The following is a 22,991-nucleotide window of genomic DNA, read 5'->3' as shown; positions in this document are numbered from 1 at the left end:
TGCTGCCTACCCCATTAGGAAGCCTTGGACATCAGGATTCCTGGCCAGGTGATGGATGGGATGTACATCTCAGTGGCAGGAGACTGAAGGTGGAATGACACCTTTCCTTGTGGAGTAACTTTTAGATTTGCACCATATTTGTACCGCTATATGCCAGAGGGACTTGTGTGTGTTTTTGCCAGGAGGCCCTTGGCTCTGGCAGCTTCCTGGCCTTTTGGCCTCGCAGTGGGTTTGTTTGTTCAGGCTTTTCCTGGGTAAGCAATCTGGCTGCTCTGGGCTGTGTCTATTGGAGCTAGCTTTTTTTTTTTTTTTTTTTGAACATTAATTGAATTTAGTTTGTTTTACATAAATGGTTGGTTGCGGTGTTAAGTTCATCCTGAGATTTGGAATCTGATTCTCATAAAATGAAAACCGGCATGAAATAACATGAAATATTACATTCAAAAAAATTAGCTCAGGTGTTTTGGACTATCTTACTCTTGTGTGTTTTATTGCATATTCACTGGAAGGGCAACAGGATCCATAAAGAACACCATTTGAAGGCTAACTTTTGTCAGCTTTTAAAGTTGAGGTCAGAACCTTTTTAAAAGCACTGCTTCCTCTGCTCAGTTTCCTGTGTTGATTCAGGGAAAAAGCTGCCTTGTCTTCTAGCAGGGTAATCCCAAACAGGACAGATGGGGCATAAGACTCCTCATGATGCTCCAAAACAAACGGAGGGGTAGCAAATTGCACTTGTCTGAAAGTCTTCCCTCTTTATTCCTGTCTCTTAGGACTGGTGAAGTTGGGAAAAAGCATTTTTCTTGGGAGGTATCTAAGCAAAACAATTTGGATACTACATTTAAAAGAAGTAGCAAATTCAGTTTGCATTTGCACTCATTTTCCTGCAATTTATCTTTCCTCTATGGAAATGTGGCCATTTTTAGAGCACCTTGTGCAGCTGTCTGATTCTCTGGAAGTTCAAACAGTCTGAACAAGTGGCAGTTCCTGAACTTTAGCATTAACTCCTTGTAGTGACAATGTAAAGAGTGTGCTGAGCTTTTCCAGTAGTGTTTTGCCATTTTGAGCAGGGTAGTAGTCAGTGTGGAGATGTTCTTTTGTGGTCTTTAATAGTACCTGAACAACACTGTTTTGGTTTTGATTACATAAAGAAAGGACTAAAGTGCCTTTTCTTGTAGTATGGTAACTTTTTTGGTAATTTCTTCATTTGATTTCTGTGAGTATTTCTGTTTTCCACAAAAGGATGTATAAGTTTGAGGTTTATATTTTGGATGATAACATGGTGTTCTAGAAGGAAACCCGTTGGTTACTTTTTTCCCCCCTAAGGTGGCAAGAGGTAGATTGGCCTGAAGTCCCTGGAGTTCAGAGTGGAGCCCTGGACCAAAAGCAGTGGGGAAGGGAAGGGAGAGCGTGGGAACCTTCTGTGCTTCACTTTTTCAGGAAAAGATGCAGAAGGAGGAATGTTTATTTTGTATGTAGCTTGTCAGAGGGCTCATTATAGAGTTTCAGACATAGTATTCAGACATGTCTGGTGTTGAGGCATGCAGCTTTCTTCTCTTTGAATAAATGTCAGCTGAAGATACAAGCTGTCCTCTAAGCTTCTGTGCAGGCTTTATTACAAGGAAATTTTGAAGCTGAAGAATTGAGTAAGTATACCTCCAAGTTTGACTACAAAATTGTCTAGAAATAAAAGACAATGATTTGTCATTTTTGTTTATGACTAGAAAATATGAAGCCACGTTTTTTTTTTTTTTTTTTTTTATTTGTAGCATTTATGTTCTTTTAGGATGCAGCAGGTTTATGTACTGGCTAAATAAGTGACTATTCCAAATGATGACTTCATTGTGTGTGATCCTGAAAGGCACTGTGTATAATCACAAGCACTGAGCTGAGGTGCATCTCTGATAATGTCACCTAATTCAGTGCCTTAGAACTTGAAAACCCCTCCTTCTTAATTTTTTCTTTCATAATCATTTCTTATGTTCCTCTGCAATGAGAAATTTCATGTGTACTTAGGAAAAACCATCACTAATTTATTTATATGTTGCATTTAAATTAACCAACTGTCTTGTTCCATCTATATTTATATGCAATCAAGGAAGACAATTTAATTATGCTCTTCACTGTAAGGCACCATAGCTTATAAAACAAGGAGAAAATTACTTTCAGCTATGCATGTGACATCAAGTCTTCCTAGAAAATCATGGTTTTAATGAATTTCTTGTATTTTGACACATTCAGTGTGAATATTGAGAGAAGTATTAAGTAGTTAGGGAGGTAAGTAGTCAGCTTGGAGTACTTTAAGGATGCTGAAATGCATATGGTAGTTTTGTAGAGTTTTAGGTATTTAAAAGTGTGACTATGAAAGAATATTTGCTCTAGATCTCAGAAGCAGAACCATCTGCAGCAACAACTTCTGAAAAACTTGTGTCCTTTTGTTTTAGTGGGAGTGAGACTACCCAGCTCTGGATGTTTTGTCCTGCTGTGTCTTGCCTTCTTTATCTGTGTGATGCTTATATCCTACATATGTGCCAAAATGGGAATGAATTAATACTGCATGCATTCAGACAGATGGAAATAAGAATTTTGACTGAAAAGAAAATCTTTGTTCCCCAGCCATTTTGACAAGATTACTACAGATTTCATTGGTCCAGTATAATGGGTAAAGGAACATTTCGTTGTAAAATGAAAGGGTTCCTGGATTATTCTTCTAAGTGCCTGGGACATTGCAGTTCTGCAGTAAGGAAAAGGATGTCCTTTGTTTGATAGAATCAAGTTGGGTGTGTGTAGGAGAGGGAGAGAGTGGCCTGAAGTGTGACTGGAGCTAGGACTGGGCAAACTGATGGAAGGAATTGTATCCTCCTGATACTGTCCTGACACTGTTTGATCAGTGCCTGGCGTTGAGCCCCTCTTGCTCCATCTTGGCCCTTTCCCACTGCTCTGGCTCTGTTCACCTTCCTGCAGATCCCCTCAAGGAGCTCTTGGCTCTCCAGCTGCACCAGGGTTTGCTGGTAGGAGCAGGGCAGTACAGAAATTGTATTTCCTCCCTATTTTGATGTGTGCTGAGTGTTATTTAAACCAGTCAGATTCTTAGGCAGTTGTGCCTCGTATACCACCTTGTGTATGAGAGATGCTGCCTGCCCATCACTAAAATGGAACATGAATGTTGTATTTCTCAGATAATCTCAGGTAGGATTAGGCAGATTTGTGTGTTGTTGTACTAAAAAAAAAATAAGGACCTGTGTCTGTTGACTTAGTGTAAACTATTAAAGTGAATGGGAGAGTTCTGCAATAAACTATGGTGCATGAAAAAAAGTTTTAATTGATTTCATTCTTTAATTATTTTTAAAGGCTGAGATTAGGAAATTTGATTAATTCCCCTTGAGCTCTGCAGTAATAACCTTTCACTGTTCTTAACCATGCAAGACTTGTGCTGGGGATTAACCAGGTTCTTAAATTTGAAAGCCTAGAATGAAAGAATTAACAAGAAAATATTCAACAGTGTTGAGTTCAGCAGCAGGATGACACTGGCTTCTGGCAGCCTTTGAAACTGTCAATGCATCTCTCTCTTCCTTTGGATCTTGGGTATTCTCAACTTTGTGCCCCAGAAATGTGAACCAAAACACTGCAGGAGTTAAATTTTTAAACCTTCTCATTGTTCTCTAATGTTTAAACTTTTTTTTTTTTTTCTCTTTCACAGGAAATGACCTAGAGGCCTTACAAATACATTCGTGCATTTTTGTTCTGAGTCTGCAATTGAGGGCAAACGCAGTCTGGAAGCACCACTTCTTAATGTTACAACAGAAACAACTACCTCAACAAACAGGGAAAGGGGAAGAAGACTTGCAATAACAAACACTTTAGTTTTTAATAGCTTATATTTGCAAAGTCTTCTGTAAACAGTCCAGATTTTTTTCCCCCCTCCAATATTAAGAAGAGACACTACAAGTAAACTGAGTTGGCAGACTGGATCTGTCAAGACATTTGAAGATATTTGATCTGCTGACATAAGGATTTGCTTTTTCAAGGAAAGAGCCTCTGCACTGCTTTTATAATCGCTGTTGATCGGTGGTTTGCTCCACTTTTCCTGATACTACTAATGGGAGAATTGTATTAAGGTATTGCTTCTAAACCTATTATTTGCATTGACAAAATTAACTTTTGTAGATGGAACAGCAAGCGACAACGTTATGCTCGTGAAGAACTTGTAGGCGACCGCTTCTCTGCTCCAGTTGCCTTTTCTGCGTGCAGAGGGGGTACCACACAAGAGACAGAGCTTTATTAAGATACTTGGGCTTGCTTTTTGAGTACAGTTTATAACTGCAGCAGGGCTGCGCCGAACACTGAAAACACAGAGTCAGCAATTCTGCTGCCATTCCCACTGCTGATACAGATTATAGAGATGCTTGCCTTTCTGAAATGCCTTTTGTGAAACCTATGTACACAGTCCTGCATTGTTACTGTACATAGATACTCGAGGAAGGAATTTGACAAGTGATTGTTAATTCAAGAACTCTCTGGACAAGCACTCACTTATGTATTGCTGCAGTGCACAAGAAAGCAAAATGGACTATAAGCGGCGCTTTTTGCTTGGCGGGTCCAAGCAGAAAGTGCAGCAACACCAGCAGTATCAAATGCCCGAGCTGGGCAGGACCCTGAGCGCCCCGCTGGCCTCGGCCGCCCCCAGCACCCCCCTGGTGTCCCCGGCTGCTGCGGGCGGCTGCTCCCACCCCGCCTCCCACACGACTCCCATCGCAGACATCCAGCAGGGAATCTCCAAGTACCTGGATGCGCTCAACGTGTTTTGCCGTACGAGCACTTTCCTTACAGACCTTTTCAGCAGCGTGTTTAGGAACTCGCACTACTCTAAGGCAGCTATGCAACTGAAAGACGTGCAGGAACATGTCATGGAAGCGGCGAGTCGACTCACAGCAGCAATAAAACCAGAAATAGCAAAAATGCTGATGGAACTGAGTGCGGGAGCTGCAAACTTCAAAGATCAAAAAGAGTTCAGCCTACAAGACATTGAGGTAAGTTACCTTGGAGGATACTGCTTTGCACGTGAATTTGTGTCGTTCCTTCTTAACTGGATTTCTCTTCAAAATCCCTTCTACACCAAGAGTTTGCTCCACCTTACTGTGTATTTGTGGGTAATGCTGGTGGAAAAAGGAACTTCATTTCTTATGTACTAAGAGAGTAATTTGTGGGATCTGATGTCCATCTATGTTAAATTAGCTATTCAGTCGGTGTTTCTGTAGGAGAACCAGCTAGACAAAAGTTTTAAACCATTTTCTGTTTTATGTTAGCTAATGTTTCTAGCAATGTTGTGCCATGTTATTCTAAATCAGCCTACACTTTCCTTGGTATTATCCATTCCAAGGTGAAACCTGAGCACGTGGAAGTAGCATATTGTCATCAGTTTTTCGGTAAAACTATGTATTAGTTGACTAATAATATTTTATTGCTCTTTAAAACATTTTTTGCCTTTTTGAACTGTTGTAAGAGGAAAATAACACACTGTGTGAGATACCAGTGCTGTAAAAATTCGTCATGACACTAGTGTAATGTTCATACACAAGTGCCCAAAAACCAGGATTCAGAGAGGATCCCCAAATTCCTGCCATTCCTGCCTGGGAAGGTCTGGGTATTTCTTCTCTAATAAATGTTTTGCATAGCAGGCAGTTTTAAGTGATAGTCACAGATAAATCCCTGGAATTTTAAGTAGTTCCTGGTGTTTTGACATATTTCTTCACTTTGTAGCAGTCTTTGCAGAGTTATTCCTTCAGAACTACATCCTGAATGGAAAACTTACTTTTAAGTTCTCTTGGTTTTGATTTAGATTTCAGGTAACTTTGTAAGAGTGAATGTTTGTGCCTGTCAGGCATTACCTGCTTTCTCTAACTGCGCCACTTCCAGATGGAATCATTGAGGGGGATGCAATTTGTCAGTCACAGCTCTCCCTCCAGTTGTGTAAGACAGTTCTCAGTGTTGTCTGCTTGTATATGCTGAAGTAAAATGAGCTATATGTTTGCTAGATATGTCTTCTGTAGGTTAATATTTTTAAAGACAATCCAATAACATCACTCTTTACCCAAAACTGTAGCAATGTATATAAAAAAAGAGTCAGTTTATGTAATTAATTGATCTTTAATAGATGTGCTGAAAGACTTTCTGAATTAAAAAAGAAAAAAACATGTGAAGGACTAGATGTCTTCTAGGGGCTTTTGTGGGTTTGGAGCCATCTGTAGAACTGCCTTGGCCAGTGTGCAGGCAGTGGTGGGTGCTGGTTCTGCCCTGCCCCACGTGCTGTGCAGGCAGGGTTTGCTCAGCAGGGAGCTGAGGAGCAGAAGCAAAGCAGGGTTTGCATTGGGTTGGTTGAGTGCACGTCCTGCCAGCCTAAAGCCAGAGAAACTTGCTCTGGTCCCAGCTTTACCTGGCCAGGCCTGAGGCTTGCTCTGGGCTCCGTGTGCACCCGCAGTGCTCCCTCCCCTCCGTGGTGGGAACAAGTGTGTGGAGAATGCCAGCAGAACAGAAATGCTTCTGTGCTTCCCTGCCTGCACCTCTTGGGCTGTCCCACCACTTCTCATCGTACTTTTCTGGGATCTTTTCTTAATTAAAACTGCATCTCGTGTGTGGCTTTGAAAAAAGTCAATATGCAAGATTGCTGGGAACTTCTGTATAATGAGACAAGTGCTGTGTTCTGCTTTGGCTTAAGTAGCAGCAGAATGTAGGGATTTGACAGCAACTCCCATGGTTGTTCTGTGGGTCAGGCAGGACTGTGGTGTAGATGAGTGAATTCTGCAGGCAGAGGGGTTGGGTGGTTGGGACCAGGGAGCAGCAGCTGCTCACTGTTGAAATGCACCTTGGTAGAGGCCAGTACAGGAATATATTTGTTTGTAGGTGACTTGAAAGCACAGGATAGATGTATGCTGGGAGACCTGCTGAACTAAAAATAGTCTTGCACAAATGAGTTTTCCAGTTGGGATGGAATTCAGAGGGGAAAGCTGAATATTGCAATATTTAAATAGACGTTTTCAGCCTCAGGAGTGGAGCCCACTGGGCAGCAGCTCTGGAGACCAGTCCTAGGGCTTGTGGGAGTTATACGTTGGGTAAGAGTCAGTGCTGTGCATTAGAAATAACAAATCAGTGCTGTTGCTGTTGTGCAAAGAGACTGCTGCCATATATTTGACACAACCCTAACCTGCAAGAACCATGAACTGAGCACTGAGCTCTTCATTGGCTATTATGGCCTTAAACACAGCACTTCACATGCACAGCACTGCTGGTGCACTTAGAGAAACAGGGAACAACTGGAGAGGCAGCAGAGGAGAGTAGCAAGAGTAGTTAGACATCCAGGAAATAGGATATCAGATGACAAATTGAAAAGATGGGCTCTACAGAAGAGGAGGCTGAGAAGGAAAAACAAAATTGCTTAGGTATGTGAGAAGCTGCCAGAACGTGTCAGTGTCTGCTCTTCATGTCCATGTAAGGTGGAGCAAGGAACTTAAATTTCAGAAGGAAAGATTCACATTAGATGCTGTGGAAATCCTTTGTAATGTTAGTGGAGCAGTGATGTGGATTGCTGCAAAGGGTAGGGAGCAGAGCTTACAGAACAGGTTAAACCTGCATCTGACAGAACTGACCTAGGTGAAATTGCTCCTTGCTAGGAACAGAGGGGTGACCTGGTGAGATCCTCTCCCATTGTGCTTGTCTGGGATTTGAAGACTGAGCTGTTGATGCTGAAATTTCTGTTCAAAAAGTGGTTCACTTTTTTCCCCCCTGGTGGATAGAGAAGTTAACGTTTCATAAAACTGCCAGCAGGATTAAAAAATTCACCATGTAAGCAGAAAAACATAAAGGGCTTGCCTGACTTCATCAGAGTTTTCTGAACAGGGAAGTGATGAGGGAAGAGTGTGAGGCAGTGTAATTGTTCCCCTGGAAAGTACCAGGGGGGAAATACAGGTGTATCTGAAGTTGCTTTGGCAGCTTCTCTAGTGGGTGACTGAAGAAACTCACAGCTCTGAAAGAGAATTAAGAGATGGTGAGAGGCAGCTCAGCAGGACCCTAAGAATGGCTCTGCAGAGGCTCTTATTTGAGGATGGAGACTGATGTTAGAGAGGCAGCGGGAGGTGAGTTGTAATTCAGGGTGCAGTGGGGCAGAACCCCAAATTCATGAGAAGGAGACTCTCTGTGTGAGCCCAGCTAAGGAAAATGCAATTTTCCTAAACCTTGTTAACACAGGCTTAGTTCTTGGGAGGAGTGAGAAAGCCAAGCAGAGCAGGTTTGGCTTTAGGAATCAAGCAGAGAGCTGTGGCTTTTCTGAGGTTCCACACCTCTTTATCTACTGTAGTGGGCTCTGCCCCCCAGGGAAGGCAATGTCCAGCAAATCAATTTTGGTGAACATAGCTGACTTGAATTTGGACTGAAAAGTGCTGTGCAACCTGGACTGTAGCACCATGGGATGAGATTTTTAATTTATTTATTGTTGCTCAGAACAAATCTTACTAGTTCAGAACTGTCTGCCAGGCTGTGTAAGAAGGTGACTTCTCTTGATCAAAGTGTGGTGACAAATGGAGTTTCCCAAGGTTTCTTTATTTCAGAAATGCAAATGCTGATTTTTATTTTCTTCTTTTTTTTTTTTTTTTTCCCCTTTCAAACACTTTTGAATTCTTGGGTATTCTGTGCCTGTGTGGGTGAGGAACAGCATGGAAATCAGGGTAAATGAGAGGGTGTTTTCCTTATCTGTTTGTCAGCTGGGGCAATGCACTAACTCCGTGCTTGTGGTAATAAAAGCATTAAAGCAAATCTGTATGGAGGAGTAAAACTGGTAAAAGTAAGTATATTTCCCCATCTCTTGTGAAGCTTTGCAGAAGCCTTAGTATTGCAAAATATAAAGAATGACTTTTAGTTACACAGGGCTTGTGTATCATCTTAGAAGTAAGTGGTAGTAATGAGAGCAGTGTCCATGTTGCCTTCCTGTACAAAAGAGAAGCATGGATGGGTGCCAGATATATTCTTGTTTTATATTAAACAGAGATTAAAAAGTTATGTGTATAAAACAGCCTAAGATTTTTTTCGAACAAGAATCTTGTGAGACAAAAATATCTGAGTAAATATGAAATGTAGGTCTTCCTTAGCAAATATTGTAAAGCCAAATTTAACTATTTTTAAAATTATTTTTTCCTGGGATTTTCACTGATTGGCTCCAGACTCTCCTGAGTTGAGGAGCCATTAGTAGCAAAAAAATATTTCGTCTTACATTTTAATTGGTGCTTTTCATTTTTAAAGTGCTTCACACTTAATTATTTTTCTGCTAAATGATAGTGACCACTTCAGTAGCTGTCAAGATCAGATTATCATGAGTGGCTTTTAGGGTTGCTGCTGGAAGAAATGAGTCTGCAGCTTCTGCTGGGATCTAGTTCAGCCTGCAGGTGATTGCAACCCATGGGCAGGACTTCGTCTTCCCTTGGAGGTATTCTGGTCATGAGATCATGTTTTTGGAACTGCAGGGTAGTAAAAATGAGTAATATTGTGCCACTTCTGGTGAGGTCCAGGAAGGTTGTATGCCCTCATAATGGGGCACACCAGTTCAGTGGCAGCCAGGTTGTGCCACTAAGGATGCTGTTAAGGGAAACCACCAAATATTTCTGTTGTGGTGTTTGACTTTTAGAGCATTCTGCTTGTTTCAGGAAATAGCCAAAAAAAAAAAAAAAGGGAAAAAAAAGATGAAAGTTCTACTTCATACAATAGTACTTGGAGAACTGCAAGCCAGTGTTTGTATCAAGTGTGGAAGACTGACACTTGTTACTTGCTGACTATTAGTGGTGGTGTTCTAAGGAATCTGCTGAACAAGATTTTCTTGCTGGGCAATTTGTATTGCATCCCTGTTTAGCAATGAATATTGGCAAATTTGTGTACACTTTGTCCAGTGGAATATTCCCAAGTTGACTGTGTGCCCCCAATAGGAGGATGGAGTGGGATGGAGTAACCTAACACTGCATCTCACCTGCTGCTCCCATTAGTAAGGAACCAAAAATCCCATTGCTTCCAAGTGCCTCAGCAGGAAAAGAAAGATTCCTGCAGGTAAGGCTCTGCTGAGGAAAACAGCTCTCCTGCCTGATACAGGTCAGGGAAGTTGAGGTGGTGGACCTGTGCACTGTGGGACAAAAAGTTTGGAAGCTGAAAACCCCATTGTTTATGCAATATAAATGAATCTAAGAAATTAAGAAAACGTCACCACTCCCAAGGAAATCTCTCTGCTTGCCACCTGAGATGATTCCAGTTCTGCTTTGATTCTTGCATTGTTTGTAGGGTTTTTGTTTATTCTGGTCTGGAGGAGGAGAGTGACACACTTCTGCATGGGAAAGTAGGGAAAATAAACTTGAACAAGTCATGGTGGTGTCTCTAACTGTGGAAAACTGCATCCATGTGCTGTCGCAGTTGCAGGGATGTGCAGCAGGGGTTCCCTGTGCTGCTCTGCACAGGGGTCAGTGCCCAGCCCTGCCTGGGGAGCTCACTGCCAGCTGCACCTTCCCCTTGGATAAGGCAAACTCTGGGCTCTTTGGCAGAAAATCTGACTAAGTGGGCTCTTTAAAGCTTTAAAGCGAGTTTGGTATCTGCCATTCATCCAAAGGGAGTGTTTAACAGTGCAAAAACCCTCCACCACTTTGATAATGAAGCAGTTTAAACCATCCTTACCCATTTTGGTAGAAGGCATTTTGGAGAAATGGATTTTTTTCAAACAAAACAAAAGTTCAGTAAAGCAGATGATATTATTTATCGTGACTGTTTTAACATTATAGGAATAGGATAATATAATAGTTATAGGAATCTTATGTGCTGCCACTTAAAACCTAAATCATTTGTTTATATTGAGCAGTATTCCCCAGCTGGGGAAACTTCAACCTTTGTACCTTAAATATTCTTTGAAATTTAATCAGCTTGAAATTCCTAATGAGTACTAGTTTCATCTTCCCCTGAGAGCTGCATTCTTCTGCACAGAAATAATTCAGATCACCAGTCACCTCTTCCTGCAGTTTTCTTATAAATCTTTCTAATCTCGTACCCGGGAAAGTTGGAGTTTTCTTCATTTTATCATTTGCTGACTGTTTTTTTTAATAAGGCAAGCTCCACTTTCAGAGGTCAGTCAAAGTACCAAAAAACGTTTAATTTTATGCCTCATACAAGGAAAGGAAGTGATTGAGCCAGAATGGAATGTCAAAAGGAGTCTGGATGCAGTGGAAAAAAGCATTGCCACCACTGGTTCTTCTGAAGTAGATAGTAAATGCATATAACTGTTGGTGTGACTGGAGAGTCCTGCCAGGAAGATACATTGTGTCTGAATAGTTTTATTCCAGAAGAATGTAGCTGAAAATAAGGCAAATGATTTAATGGCTCCAAGGCAGGATGGCTTTGTACATTATCTGTGTATTTTATGAATTATTCCTAAAATGGAATTTAAGTTGAGTCTTTTTTAATAAATCAAAGTCAAATACACATTTTAAAGTGCTTTGTGTGATAAACTTCATAAAAGAAACACTTTGAATAGCTTTTGAATACTTTCTACAGTGATGTGGAAAATCCTTCTTTCTCTGCAGCTCTCTAATTTTACACTTGGTTGTCAGCTTTGTCCTGTGCAGGGAGTGCTGCCCCGGGGGCAGACGGAGGATTCCTCCGGGAGCCCTTGGCCCTCCAGGATGTCCCTGCGTGGTGGCACTGCTGTTCTGGCACCCAGGTCCTCTGGCACCGGAGGTGTCTGAGTGTCCAGGATGTCCCTGCGTGGTGGCACTGCTGTTCTGGCACCCAGGTCCTCTGGCACGGGAGGTGTCTGAGTGTCCAGGATGTCCCTGTGTGGTGGCACTGCTGTTCTGGCACCCAGGTCCTCTGGCACCGGAGGTGTCTGAGTGTCCAGGATGTCCCTGCGTGGTGGCACTGCTGTTCTGGCACCCAGGTCCTCTGGCACGGGAGGTGTCTGAGTGTCCAGGATGTCCCTGCGTGGTGGCACTGCTGTTCTGGCACCCAGGTCCTCTGGCACCGGAGGTGTCTGAGTGTCCAGGATGTCCCTGTGTGGTGGCACTGCTGTTCTGGCACCCAGGTCCTCTGGCACGGGAGGTGTCTGAGTGTCCAGGATGTCCCTGTGTGGTGGCACTGCTGTTCTGGCACCCAGGTCCTCTGGCACCGGAGGTGTCTGAGTGTCCAGGATGTCCCTGTGTGGTGGCACTGCTGTTCTGGCACCCAGGTCCTCTGGCACCGGAGGTGTCCGAGTGTCTCAGGGCACGGCTGGAGGGGCGGGCGCCTGCGGGGCGTGCGGATGCAGGGTGGCATCTCCTGCCCTCAGCCCAGGGAGCTCTTGGCTTCCCTGCCCTGGCCTGGCCTTCCTGAGGAGCATGGCATCACCCATTGCAGTGCAGTATTCCAAAGGCACATGAGTGCCAGCACTGGCACTTGTGTCACGCAGTGCCGGGCTGGGCTTTGGGCACAGGCTTGGGGTTATGGGCACGGGGATGTTGGTGCCCACCTGCAGGGTGAACTGCTGGGCCAACTCCTACGTTTTATGGTAATGTTTTTAAACGATTCCTGTTTTGTTGTTGCTGTTTCGGATTTTTATCAGAAATTCAGGCGGGTCCTTGAGCAGGTGGGTTTTAGTGTTGACTTGGTCCTTGAGATAATATGCTACTCCTATTTTTGTGCTTGATTTTGCTAAGTAACTGAGCAAGCTTTTCATTCATCAAGTAGTCAGAACTTGATTACAGAACTAAAAATGACTCAAGACTAGCCTGATGTCCCCTTCATTCACAGAAACTAATGCTCTCTTATTTTAAGTAAATTGTTAAATATCATATCTTACAATCTGAAGCATTATTTTAATAAAAACAAATCAGAGTTTAACATAGTTCTTTACCCCAAACACCAAAAAAAAAAAAAAAAGGAAGAAGGGAAACTTCCATGAGCTCTTCTATGTGGTTGAAACTGGTTTGTTTGTCTCCCACAGGTACTTGGGCGATGTTTTTTGACAGTGATGCAGGTCCACTTCCAATTCCTGTCACAGGCTTTGCAGAAAGTCCAGCCAGTGGCACACTCCTGCTTTGCTGAAGCTGTAGCTCAGGAGAGGAAGAATGTTAGTGGGACTGGAGCCTCAAATATAAGCCCCACAAATGAGCTGGAAGATGCAATAAGATCATGGAGAGGAGCAGCAGAGGTATGGAGGTGTTGCTGTAAGCACAGTAGATTTCATGAAACCTGAAGTCAGCCTGCGTGTCCTAACAAAGGAAGAAAATACCTGATTTTGCAGACATGCTGTGTGGCACAGTTAATTTCAGACACTAAAACTCATTTTAGGCCTGTGTGAAGTTTTCTTTGTGATAGGGTTCTACATTAGGAGGACACAAGCAGTGCAAACAGATTTCTGTTATTAGTAATGAACTGCCAGTGTTCATATAGGGCAGACAGAGGGAATTAAAAATAAAAAACTCAACGAGACTTTGTGAAAACAGAACAAAATCTTTATGAAAAATAATTTAGATAGTGTCTTTTTCTTTCAAATTTTGGGCATGAATTCTGTTCTATACTTTAAAATCTTTGTGGTAATTCTTAACACTTTTGTCTTCATGCAGTTAAGCTTGATGTTGCTTGATCCATCCAGTGTTGGAGTGTGACCCATGTTACTTAACTGTTCCACTCTCTGGACTTGTACTTTCACAAACACCTGTCATCTCTGGAATCCTTACTTTGCCAGCCAAAACCAGTATTTTATAAGGACATTCAGTTTTATGAGGCTTTCTGCTTTCCTTGGCACTGTTGAAGTCTGGAGACTGATAGATCAGAATGGATTCAGACACAGTGTGTGTTTTTTCCCTAAATTCAGATGACTTGGAGCATGTGCTTTTGCAGTCTCATTTGGCCCACATGGCTTGTTAGTAATGCTGACTGGAAATCTTGTCAAGGTCTCCATTTATCAATAACATCTGCAAGGTACAGGAAAGCAAATAAGTTACATGAATGCAAAGGGATTATGTGTCATTTTTACTGCAGCATAAATTTATTTCACTGGATAAAATAGGGATTTGGGAGTGCTTTAGGTGTATTGCAGATAATTGTAACAGGTCTAATCCTGATATAGCTGTACTTCTTTGGCAGAAAAGCAGGTAATTTTATGTGTAATGTACTTGGCTTCTTAAAACTACTATTTCTAGAAATGCCCTGCAATTCCTATAAAACTTGTTTAAACTGTGGTTAAAATTAAACTTGGCTTTACAGAATCAAGGAGCTTAACTTTATTTTTTACTTTATGAGCAACCCACTTCGTCTATTTCTGTTTTTCAGAAGTGTCCATATTTCAAAATAGTTTTGTACAAATATTATACTAATCAAATCCTGTATTAAACGTACAAGGGGAATAGAGAGATAAAATACAGATTCTCCACAGATCCAAAATAACAATAGAAGAAACTTCTCAGTTTTTATGATTGACTGAAATAACTGATTTGGAGTATTTGTGTGGGGTATTAGGATAGCATAAGAAAAATATGTGGTTTCTAAATAAATAAAATCTGTCTCTCATAATTGTAGATAGACTAATATAAATAATTTTGATAGAAGGAGATTTGAAATACTGAAACCCTTGCCAGTTTTTACTTTGGAGTGGAAGGCAATACACTGTTTTCCTATAAAATCAGCCTCTCTGGCAGGAGAGCACTGCTGCTTCAGAGTGAAGTTTAAGGTGATACTTTGTCAGTAGCTCAAAACTGGTTTTGCTCTTTAAGATTTACTTGGGAAATGCAGTAATTCTGTCCATTAGGTGAGTTCATGTTTGTCCATTGGCTGTAGTACCAGAACCCCCCAGTTTGGACATCCTTCTTTAGAGCAAGACTCCTTCCTAGATGGGAAAATAACCCACAACTATTTGCTTTACCCTGTTCAGTGATGTAGGATTTTACAGCTAAAAGGAGATATTTGGCTTATTTCTTGTTTTTCAAAATCATAGACACACAGCTATTTTCTTGCTGTGCTTAGATGATCTTAGCATTGTGTGGCTCTTCTCAATTGCACCAGTTATCACCCATAACTTTATGGAATGTATCATTCTATGAACACAGGAGTGCTTGTACACGTGATTTAACATATTTTCTGTTTATGTTGGATTTAGGAGTCGTCCTCAGGTAACCACAGCCATGGTGTGGTCTGTGTAACAAGATCCCAGGTCCTGAGAGGGAGCTGAAATAATAACAGCAGACAATGCTGAAGCCAAGTGCTGGCCAACACCCATGTGCTGTACAGGTTACATCAGAGTTCTGCTTCCAAAGCAGCAGTAGAAGTTGAAGAAGTTATAATAAAATCTCCTCCAGGTCCTTTCCCCCATGTGCTGCTTTTCATCTCCTATAGAAAGTTTTAAAGTCTGTGGGGTTTTTTTGCTCTTTTTTGAAATTTACTTAAGCCTGACCTGGTTTAATGCTAACCCTCCTCACCCTGGATTTTTATTTTACATTACAGGCCACATCTCGACTGCGAGAAAGAGGCTGTGATGGATGTTTGGCAGGAATTGAAGTTCAGCAACTTTTCTGCTCACAGACAGTGGCCATCCCTGAACATCAGCTCAAAGAACTAAACATGAAAATTGACAGTGCTTTGCAGGTGGTTTTTGAAGTCTGCTGCTTTCATGTGCATGTAGTACAGTCAGTGGGTCAAGGAGTGAAATAGGGAAGGGGTGTGTTCCTGCAGAATTGTGTACCACAGACAGCACAGAGGTATTTGGGAATTGCAGCTTTGGAATCTTACATGATAAATGTGTGTATGCCATAGAACTGAGTGGGGTAAATCCTTGTACCAATCCCTGTCTGTACCCAGATACAGTGACTGTGTGCTTGCTTCCTTGCTGATACGCCTGTGCTATCTCACCTTTTTGTTCAATGTCAGGCTTACAAAGTGGCTCTGGAGAGCTTGGGTCATTGTGAATATGCAATGAAGGCTGGCTTCCACTTGAATCCAAAAGCAATTGAAGCAAGTCTTCAGGTAGGATCTGCTAAGCCTGCTCTCTTTCATCCCTCCTCATCTTGGAAATGGACACTTAAAATGCACAAACATTTTTGACCCATATTTGGATTTTCTAATGTCTTGGTTTCTTCTGTTTGTTCTGTTCTTCTGTCCTTCAGGGCTGTTGCAGTGAAGCTGAAGCCCAGCAGACAGGAAGGAGACAGACTCCACCTCAGCCCATTCAGTGTGAGCTGCCCACTGTCCCTGTCCAGATAGGATCTCATTTTCTGAAAGGAATCTCCTTCAATGAGTCTGCAGCAGAAAACCTGAAGCTAAAAACGGTAATAATTCCTAATTAACCACAGAAGTAAAGATGGGGAGAGAAAGAGGAGAATTTATTAAAATGTAGAGAACAACAGCAATAGAAGCTGTGTGCCAAACCTGTGTTTAAAAGCACTCTTTCAGCCTGGCTTCCTGTGGAAACACAATGTTGATAACATTGTAGGGCTACGCCTGTTTGTGATGACATTTTGACCCCCTGAGCAATTTCAGTCCAATCTGAGAGAAGGACAGGCATAATGATCTAGGAGGCAGTGAAGCATTTGTGAACTTTTTGAAAATAGACGTGTTAGGTATGAAGAAGTGCAGAGGAAAGTGAGCACTTACAGATTCCCCAGCCAGGTGATGGATGTCAGAGCCTTTATCTTCTTAGGTACCCAAATAAGTCAGCCCAGCCTGATGCTAAAGGAGGTACTTGAAAAAAATACTTTGTAACAGAGCTCCTTTTGATATCATCTTACAAACTGGAATCAGTTTTTTAAAAATAATTTTAAATTATGGAGAAGTTAATTGTATTTTCAGTATAAACAGATGGAAAATATATCCATTCAGAAGTAATTTGGGCAGTAATTTTAATCAGTACTTCCACTTTTTTTTTTTTTAGAACAACCCAGTTCCTTATTCCTGAAAGAGCTGAAGTAATAAGTTGCTCAAAATGCTGCTTTTCTGTTGTCTTTGCAGTGCTTTTTGTAGTTTTGATTAAACTGGTTTGCAAGAATATAAGCAGAAATACTGTTTATGATTTTGGAGCAGTATTGTGTTCCCAACAGCAGAGAAGATGTTCCATGTTTCTGTTCTGCAGTAGAACTCTCCTAGCTGTATGACTGTTGAGGGGTTGTAGACATTACAGCTGTTTGAGAAGCACGTGGAACAGGGACAAATCCATCCCGAAGCATCGATGGTACCATTTGGGAATGATGTGTTGGGTAGGACAGAGTGTTTATTATTTTTCCAGCACACAATGCTGCAGTTGATCAAGGAAGCCGGATGCCATAATGGACTCACACCCCGGGATGACTCTCCCGTGACCGAAGTACTGAACCAGGTCTGCCCTTCCACGTGGAGAGGAGCCTGCAAAACTGCTGTGCAGCTGTTGTTTGGCCAGGCTGGACTGGTAGGTGACTACCCATAGTCCTAGGAAAACAAAGGTTATGTAAACACCCTGATGAGAAACTAGATATTTGGGAGTTTAGAAATTAATTTGCAGTGTCTTATTCTGTGCTGCTTTATTTTTAGTGCTGCAGTTAACTTGATTTCTGAGCAAAATGTGTCCTTGCAGAATGAGAGTCTGTAGGTGGTGTCCATAGTTGACAGGAGCAGAAGAATGCACCAGGTGCTTCCTGGTCTCCATTTCAAGAGAGAACACAAGACATGAAACTTCTATTTCATAAAGAAATAGAAATATTTTCAAATTTATAGATGACCGTGTTAAAAAAATCCTACAGACCCAAACACACATTTACCCCCCTCTCAAATTAGCTTCAAAACCTGACATTTTTTCATTTCCTCACGGCTTTGATTGGAAGCTGAGTTTCCTGCCCAGTATAACCCAGCAAGTCTCTGCACCAGGTAATGCTACCTGACATCTCCAACAGAGAAGAGAGCAATTAAATGCCTTGCTGTAAACATACATGTTCTTGAGAGGAAGAAAACCAGTGGAATTTACAGTATCTAAGCACCTGATAAAATTAGATGCTTGGAACATACTCTGATAAGAAAATGTATTTGTGCTCCCATAACTAATTACAGCAATCTCTGCACTTAGTGAATGTTCCTGCGTGACACACAGGTACTGTGAGTAGGTGGAAAAGCCTGCACCTTCAACGTAGGAAGGAAATGCAAGGATAAAGGTACACTGTAGCCTATGATAGTTTTGTCAAGTATTCTTGGAATTGTCTTTAACCTACAGTGAGTTAAATGCCTCTTGCTGGTTCATTGCTGATTCCTTGTTCAAGGTGATGGGAGACCATGAGGGCTTTGCAATTAATTTGTGATTAAAGGACCCAAATAGCTGCCTGTTTTGTAAATCTGTTTTGCAGACAAATCGCACAGCTGGTTAGGTGACGTAGACTTCCATCCTAGCAAATTAAACCATATGCTTTTGGTACTGTTAAAAGGTTCTCCAGTGATGTTGAATGATAAATTGGAAATGATGAATCTTCCAGATACTCTACTTCAGCATCTCTCTGATACTAGATATCAGATCTTAGATATTCCCATAATATTAAATGCCTGTTAGAGAAGTGGGTTGAAATTATACTGGAATTCAACTGACTATTCCTGTAATGGCAGCCTAAAACCAAAGGTGCAGACCATCACTGTCATAACAGCAGGGAACCTTCTGTCAGTCCTTACTTCACTGAGAAACAGGGATTGAAGGATAGATAGGAGATGGTAGTGCTTTGTCTGAGAAGTTTTACAGGGAGGCGTAATGAGGTGGTGTCTTTGCAGGGACAGAGAAACTGTGGAATAGTAGGATGTATCAAATTTCTGTTTAGGTGTTTTGAAGGGAAACAGGTATTGAATATTAATAAATACAAGGAGGACTGGAAAAAGGATTTGGTTACATGGGATTGTGTCTTCAGCTGCCACAGTTGGTGGTAGGATGCTGGGAGTCAGCAGTGAGGTACAGGAAATGAGGCCAAGGAGGAAGGAGTTTCTCAGCAGCCCTGTGGGAGTGAGCTGTAATCCAGGAGCAGTCTGTGGCTCCTGAGTGTCTGGATGAGGAGTGCCTGGGAGGATGCTGCACCTTCCAGCATTTCCTTTCCAGGGGGTTTCAGTGTTGTGCACACCCAAGTCCTGCCCCGAGGAGGTTTGAGGAGTGGCACGAGGCACATTTGGACTCGGGAATCTGGAAATTTGGTGTCCCCCAGTCTAGACATAACGAGTTAGACCTGCTGGTAATTGAAGCACTGACATTCTTAAGGTTTGTCATCACTTTTGGAGAGTGTCAGCATAAAACTTACACGTTCTCCCAAATGATAGTGCTGAGCTATGGATTTTTACTTGTGTTGAATCCTGAATGTCTCCAAAGATTTTTGCATGAACCTCAGGTTCTGAAAGTAGCAGGCTTCACTCTTCAAAGACTCATACTGAACTGTGCACATGACAGAAGACCTGCAAGCCTGCTCTCCTTCATTTTCACTTTGATTCGTTACAGTTTAGAGGGGTATGAGGGTTGAGGTTTTTCTTTATAAACTATGTGACATATTTTTTTACAACGTCCTATTATGCTAGTATGTAGCTTCATGCAGTGACAAGAAATGGTAATTTGGGTCTTTAAAGAGTACTTTGGGTGGAAGGGAGAGAGGAAGCACCTGCAAAGCAAGAACAATGGATGTCTGAGGTACAGGAAGCTGTTCTCTGAGAACCACCAGGCGGGGAGGGAGGATGTGTTTATTTTAAGTTTATTTTGTGAAGAAGGCAGATAAATGAATCATGGCACAGTATTACGTAGGCCTTGGTGTACTGCTTTTAGATAGTGGGCTGTCTGCATTCATTCAGAATTGTGTGGATCTGTATCTTAAATGCCCAATTTGAAAAAACTTTACTTGACAGTCTCGCTGGGTTTTGCCATGTACCTTTTAAGAAGCAACTCATTAAGTGTGGAAAGCACAATGAGTTGTAACTTAGTTTGCTTGGTTACTTTGGGCTGTAGTTTTTTAACGTAAGAAATAATCTGAAGTGTGGATTTTCTGTTCTTACCTCAGCATGTATATAATAAGAATTGCATTTTGAGATTTGGGGAAGCTGATGAAATCCGCATGTTTGAATAAAAATAATGTGCATTCTAATACCTGAATTCACAGGATGAGCAGAAATAAAATTTCCAATTGGCCTCATGCAAAGAGGTTAACAACAAATTTTTTTTTTTTTTTGTGCTAGTAGATACTTCCATAGCAAACACCAACATGGATTGCAGGATTACTAAATCCCCTAGCAAAGTTTAAATCCCAGACATCCTGACTCTGACAGATGTTGAGAAATGTAAAGCTTTTTGCAAAGGGAAGAAAGGAAGGTTTGTCCTGGGGGAGGAACACCCCAGCAAAGCCTGGACAATGGGTACCAACCTTGCACTACAACCAGAACCTGACACAAGCCTGCACAAATCAGAGTTTTACCTCTGACTTCAGGTCTGAGGTGTAGAATGTATTTTTCTTTGGGGTTGAGAACAATCACTCCTGAGTTCATTTTTCCTTATCACAGTTAATCACTGCAATAGGGCTGAATTGCAGTTTACCCAATTAAATAAAATGAAAATATACAAACACCAAGAAAAGAGTACTGGAACGGCCCTGTTACAAAATGAGGTATTTTCATGGGTGGATGATAGTGTGGCCTTTTGTCAACCATGTTTAGACATTTTTAAATCTGAATAAACCTGGGAAAATGCTTTGAGTCAGCTGAAGGATAAAGAAGGCCTTATGCTAACATATTTGAAAGCTGGGAAATATTTTTGTTCAATTGTTCTTTGGTGGTTTTGTTAAAGTGAGACAGGAAAAACTCAGCATTGTGTTTCACATTTTTTCATACCCTCTAACAGACAACCAGTTAGAAACAGGACCAGTGTAGGTTAGGTGATGGCAAAAAAGTCAATAACGTCCCTTGAGGCTTATTTATACCCGAGGACTTGTACCATTTCAAGGATAAATGATACAGCTAATCTGCAAGTCTCTGAAGCAGGAACTGCTGACTGCTGCCAAAAAGCTGCTGTTTCAGCATGACCAAAATAGGAAATTATGGAAATGATCAAAAAGGCCAACCCACGCAGACTGGACAACAACAGAAAGCATGAACCAAATATGGATCTTACTATCACGAAATTAAAGGTTAAATGAAGCTGAAGTGAATCCATTCCTTTTCCACTGTCTAAAAAGAAGGGTTCATTAAACAGGGTAGATTTTCAAGACTTTCCTCTTCCATATGTCTTCATGACATCTTACAGATGGCTCAGAGTCCAACAAGCTGAACAGTCATTTTTCTTCCCCCTTTATTTATTCAGGAATTAATAATAATGATACAGTTTCATTAGGTAGAATAGAGAAAAGTTAGTGTGGAATTTTATAATCTTAAAAGGGAGAGGGTGGCGTATGTTAGGAATTGTGAAGAATTTCTGTCTGAATATTATTTGTCTATATCATACCATGCACTACAGTTAAGTTTTTTAAAACATTTGCTGAGTAGGTGTTTGGGAACCCTTAAAGTAGTAACTGTGCTAAACTCAAAAATAAGAGCTGCTGTGTGGAGCTGCTGAGAGCTACCAGCAGGGAGGTAGAGCAGCTGGTAATGACATAGTGAGACATTACTATAGGATGTAACTGAGAAGAATTAATTCCTTGAAGTACAGGTTTCTGAACTAATTTTCTATTAAAATGGAAGTAAATTTCCAATGATTTCATTAGTTGGTTTGGTTTTATTTGTTTCGGGGTTTTTTTGTCCCTGTAGCATGACTGGGAGGTGAGATTATTCGAGTTTAACTACAGTATCTAAAAACTATAGTTTTTAACTATATAAAATAACTAATTCTTAATTTTTTTTCCCTTTTATTTTATTTGCTAGGTGGTTGTGGACACGGCACAGATTGAAAATAAAGAAGCCTATGCTCCTCAGATAAGTTTAGAAGGATCAAGAATTGTGGTGCAAGTTCCATCAACTTGGTAAATAAAAATACTGTATTGTAGTTTGTGACTGAAATATATGGGGAAAATTGTTGCAGTTCAAATGGAAGAGAGAATGTGCACAATTATACAATATGGCACAGCTTCCTTAAGTTCCTCTGTCTGGACTGGTTGAACACCTGTGTTCCTGACAGGTCATACTTCAGCTGCCTCTGTAGGAGGCATGGCAGGAGAGGCAGTGCTGGGGCACCGACACTTAAAGGAAATGTAAAAGCTCGGTGATAAGAGAAGCTTCCAAAATTAATAATCTACCAGTAATAATCTCCTGTTATGCTCTGCCCCGACAGGTCCCAGCTGTAGCTCAGGAAGGGCAGGAATGGACTGAGTTAATGTGAGAGCTTTTGCTCTTCCTTCACTGGGCTGTTCTTTAGGTGCTGCTGTGAACCATGGACCTCTGGGCTACAGGAGATGCTGTTCCTACCAGTTTAGGTGACTGCCTAGGAAATCGTGGTTGATCTGCAGTTTGTGAGGATTAGGAATTTCAGTACAACACATTTGATTCACTTGACTCCCGATGGAGGCAGCTGCTCCTTACTGCTCCAACTGCTCCTTGCTGGCATGCCCAGGAGTGTCATGGGGGAAGGAAGGACGGAGTGTCCTGGTGCTGTGTCCCAGGGGTAAGGGAGGAAGGAGTGAAGGAGTGATCAGGTGCTGTTTCCAGAGGAAGGAAGAGAGGAAAGGAAGGAGCCAAAGAAGGCAGGAAAGGAAGGAGCCGAGGGAGGCAGGAAAGGAAGGAGCCGAGGAAGGCAGGAAAGGAAGGAGCCGAGGAAGGCAGGAAAGGAAGGAGCCGAGGAAGGCAGGAAAGGAAGGAGCCGAGGAAGGCAGGAAGGAAAGGAGCCGAGGAAGGCAGGAAAGGAAGGAGCCGAGGAAGGCAGGAAAGGAAGGAGCCGAGGAAGGCAGGAAAGGAAGGAGCCGAGGAAGGCAGGAAGGAAAGGAGCCGAGGAAGGCAGGAAAGGAAGGAGCCGAGGAAGGCAGGAAGGAAAGGAGCCGAGGAAGGCAGGAAAGGAA

The 22,991-nt window shown here is 41.8% G+C and overlaps 1 protein-coding gene across 5 annotated transcripts in view; it reads left to right on the top strand.

Annotated features, from left to right (window-relative positions):
- The window catches only part of GARRE1 (granule associated Rac and RHOG effector 1), a 56,719-nt gene that overhangs the window by 23,056 nt on the left and 10,672 nt on the right, over nt 1-22,991 (top strand). For all 5 annotated transcript variants that reach the window (XM_062500059.1, XM_062500058.1, XM_062500061.1 and 2 more), the window contains exons 2-8: nt 3,698-5,027; nt 12,989-13,195; nt 15,487-15,627; nt 15,910-16,005; nt 16,146-16,307; nt 17,261-17,419; nt 21,865-21,962. In XM_062500059.1, coding sequence (XP_062356043.1) covers nt 4,533-5,027; nt 12,989-13,195; nt 15,487-15,627; nt 15,910-16,005; nt 16,146-16,307; nt 17,261-17,419; nt 21,865-21,962 — 1,358 coding nt within the window. In that variant the 5' untranslated portion in view covers nt 3,698-4,532. The remainder of the gene's footprint in view (nt 1-3,697; nt 5,028-12,988; nt 13,196-15,486; nt 15,628-15,909; nt 16,006-16,145; nt 16,308-17,260; nt 17,420-21,864; nt 21,963-22,991) is intronic.

This window comes from Cinclus cinclus, chromosome 11, assembly GCF_963662255.1.
Source record: "Cinclus cinclus chromosome 11, bCinCin1.1, whole genome shotgun sequence".
NCBI lineage: Eukaryota > Metazoa > Chordata > Aves > Passeriformes > Cinclidae > Cinclus > Cinclus cinclus.
Note: the sequence above shows the minus strand (reverse complement) of the source record. Positions and strands in the feature narration are given on the sequence as shown.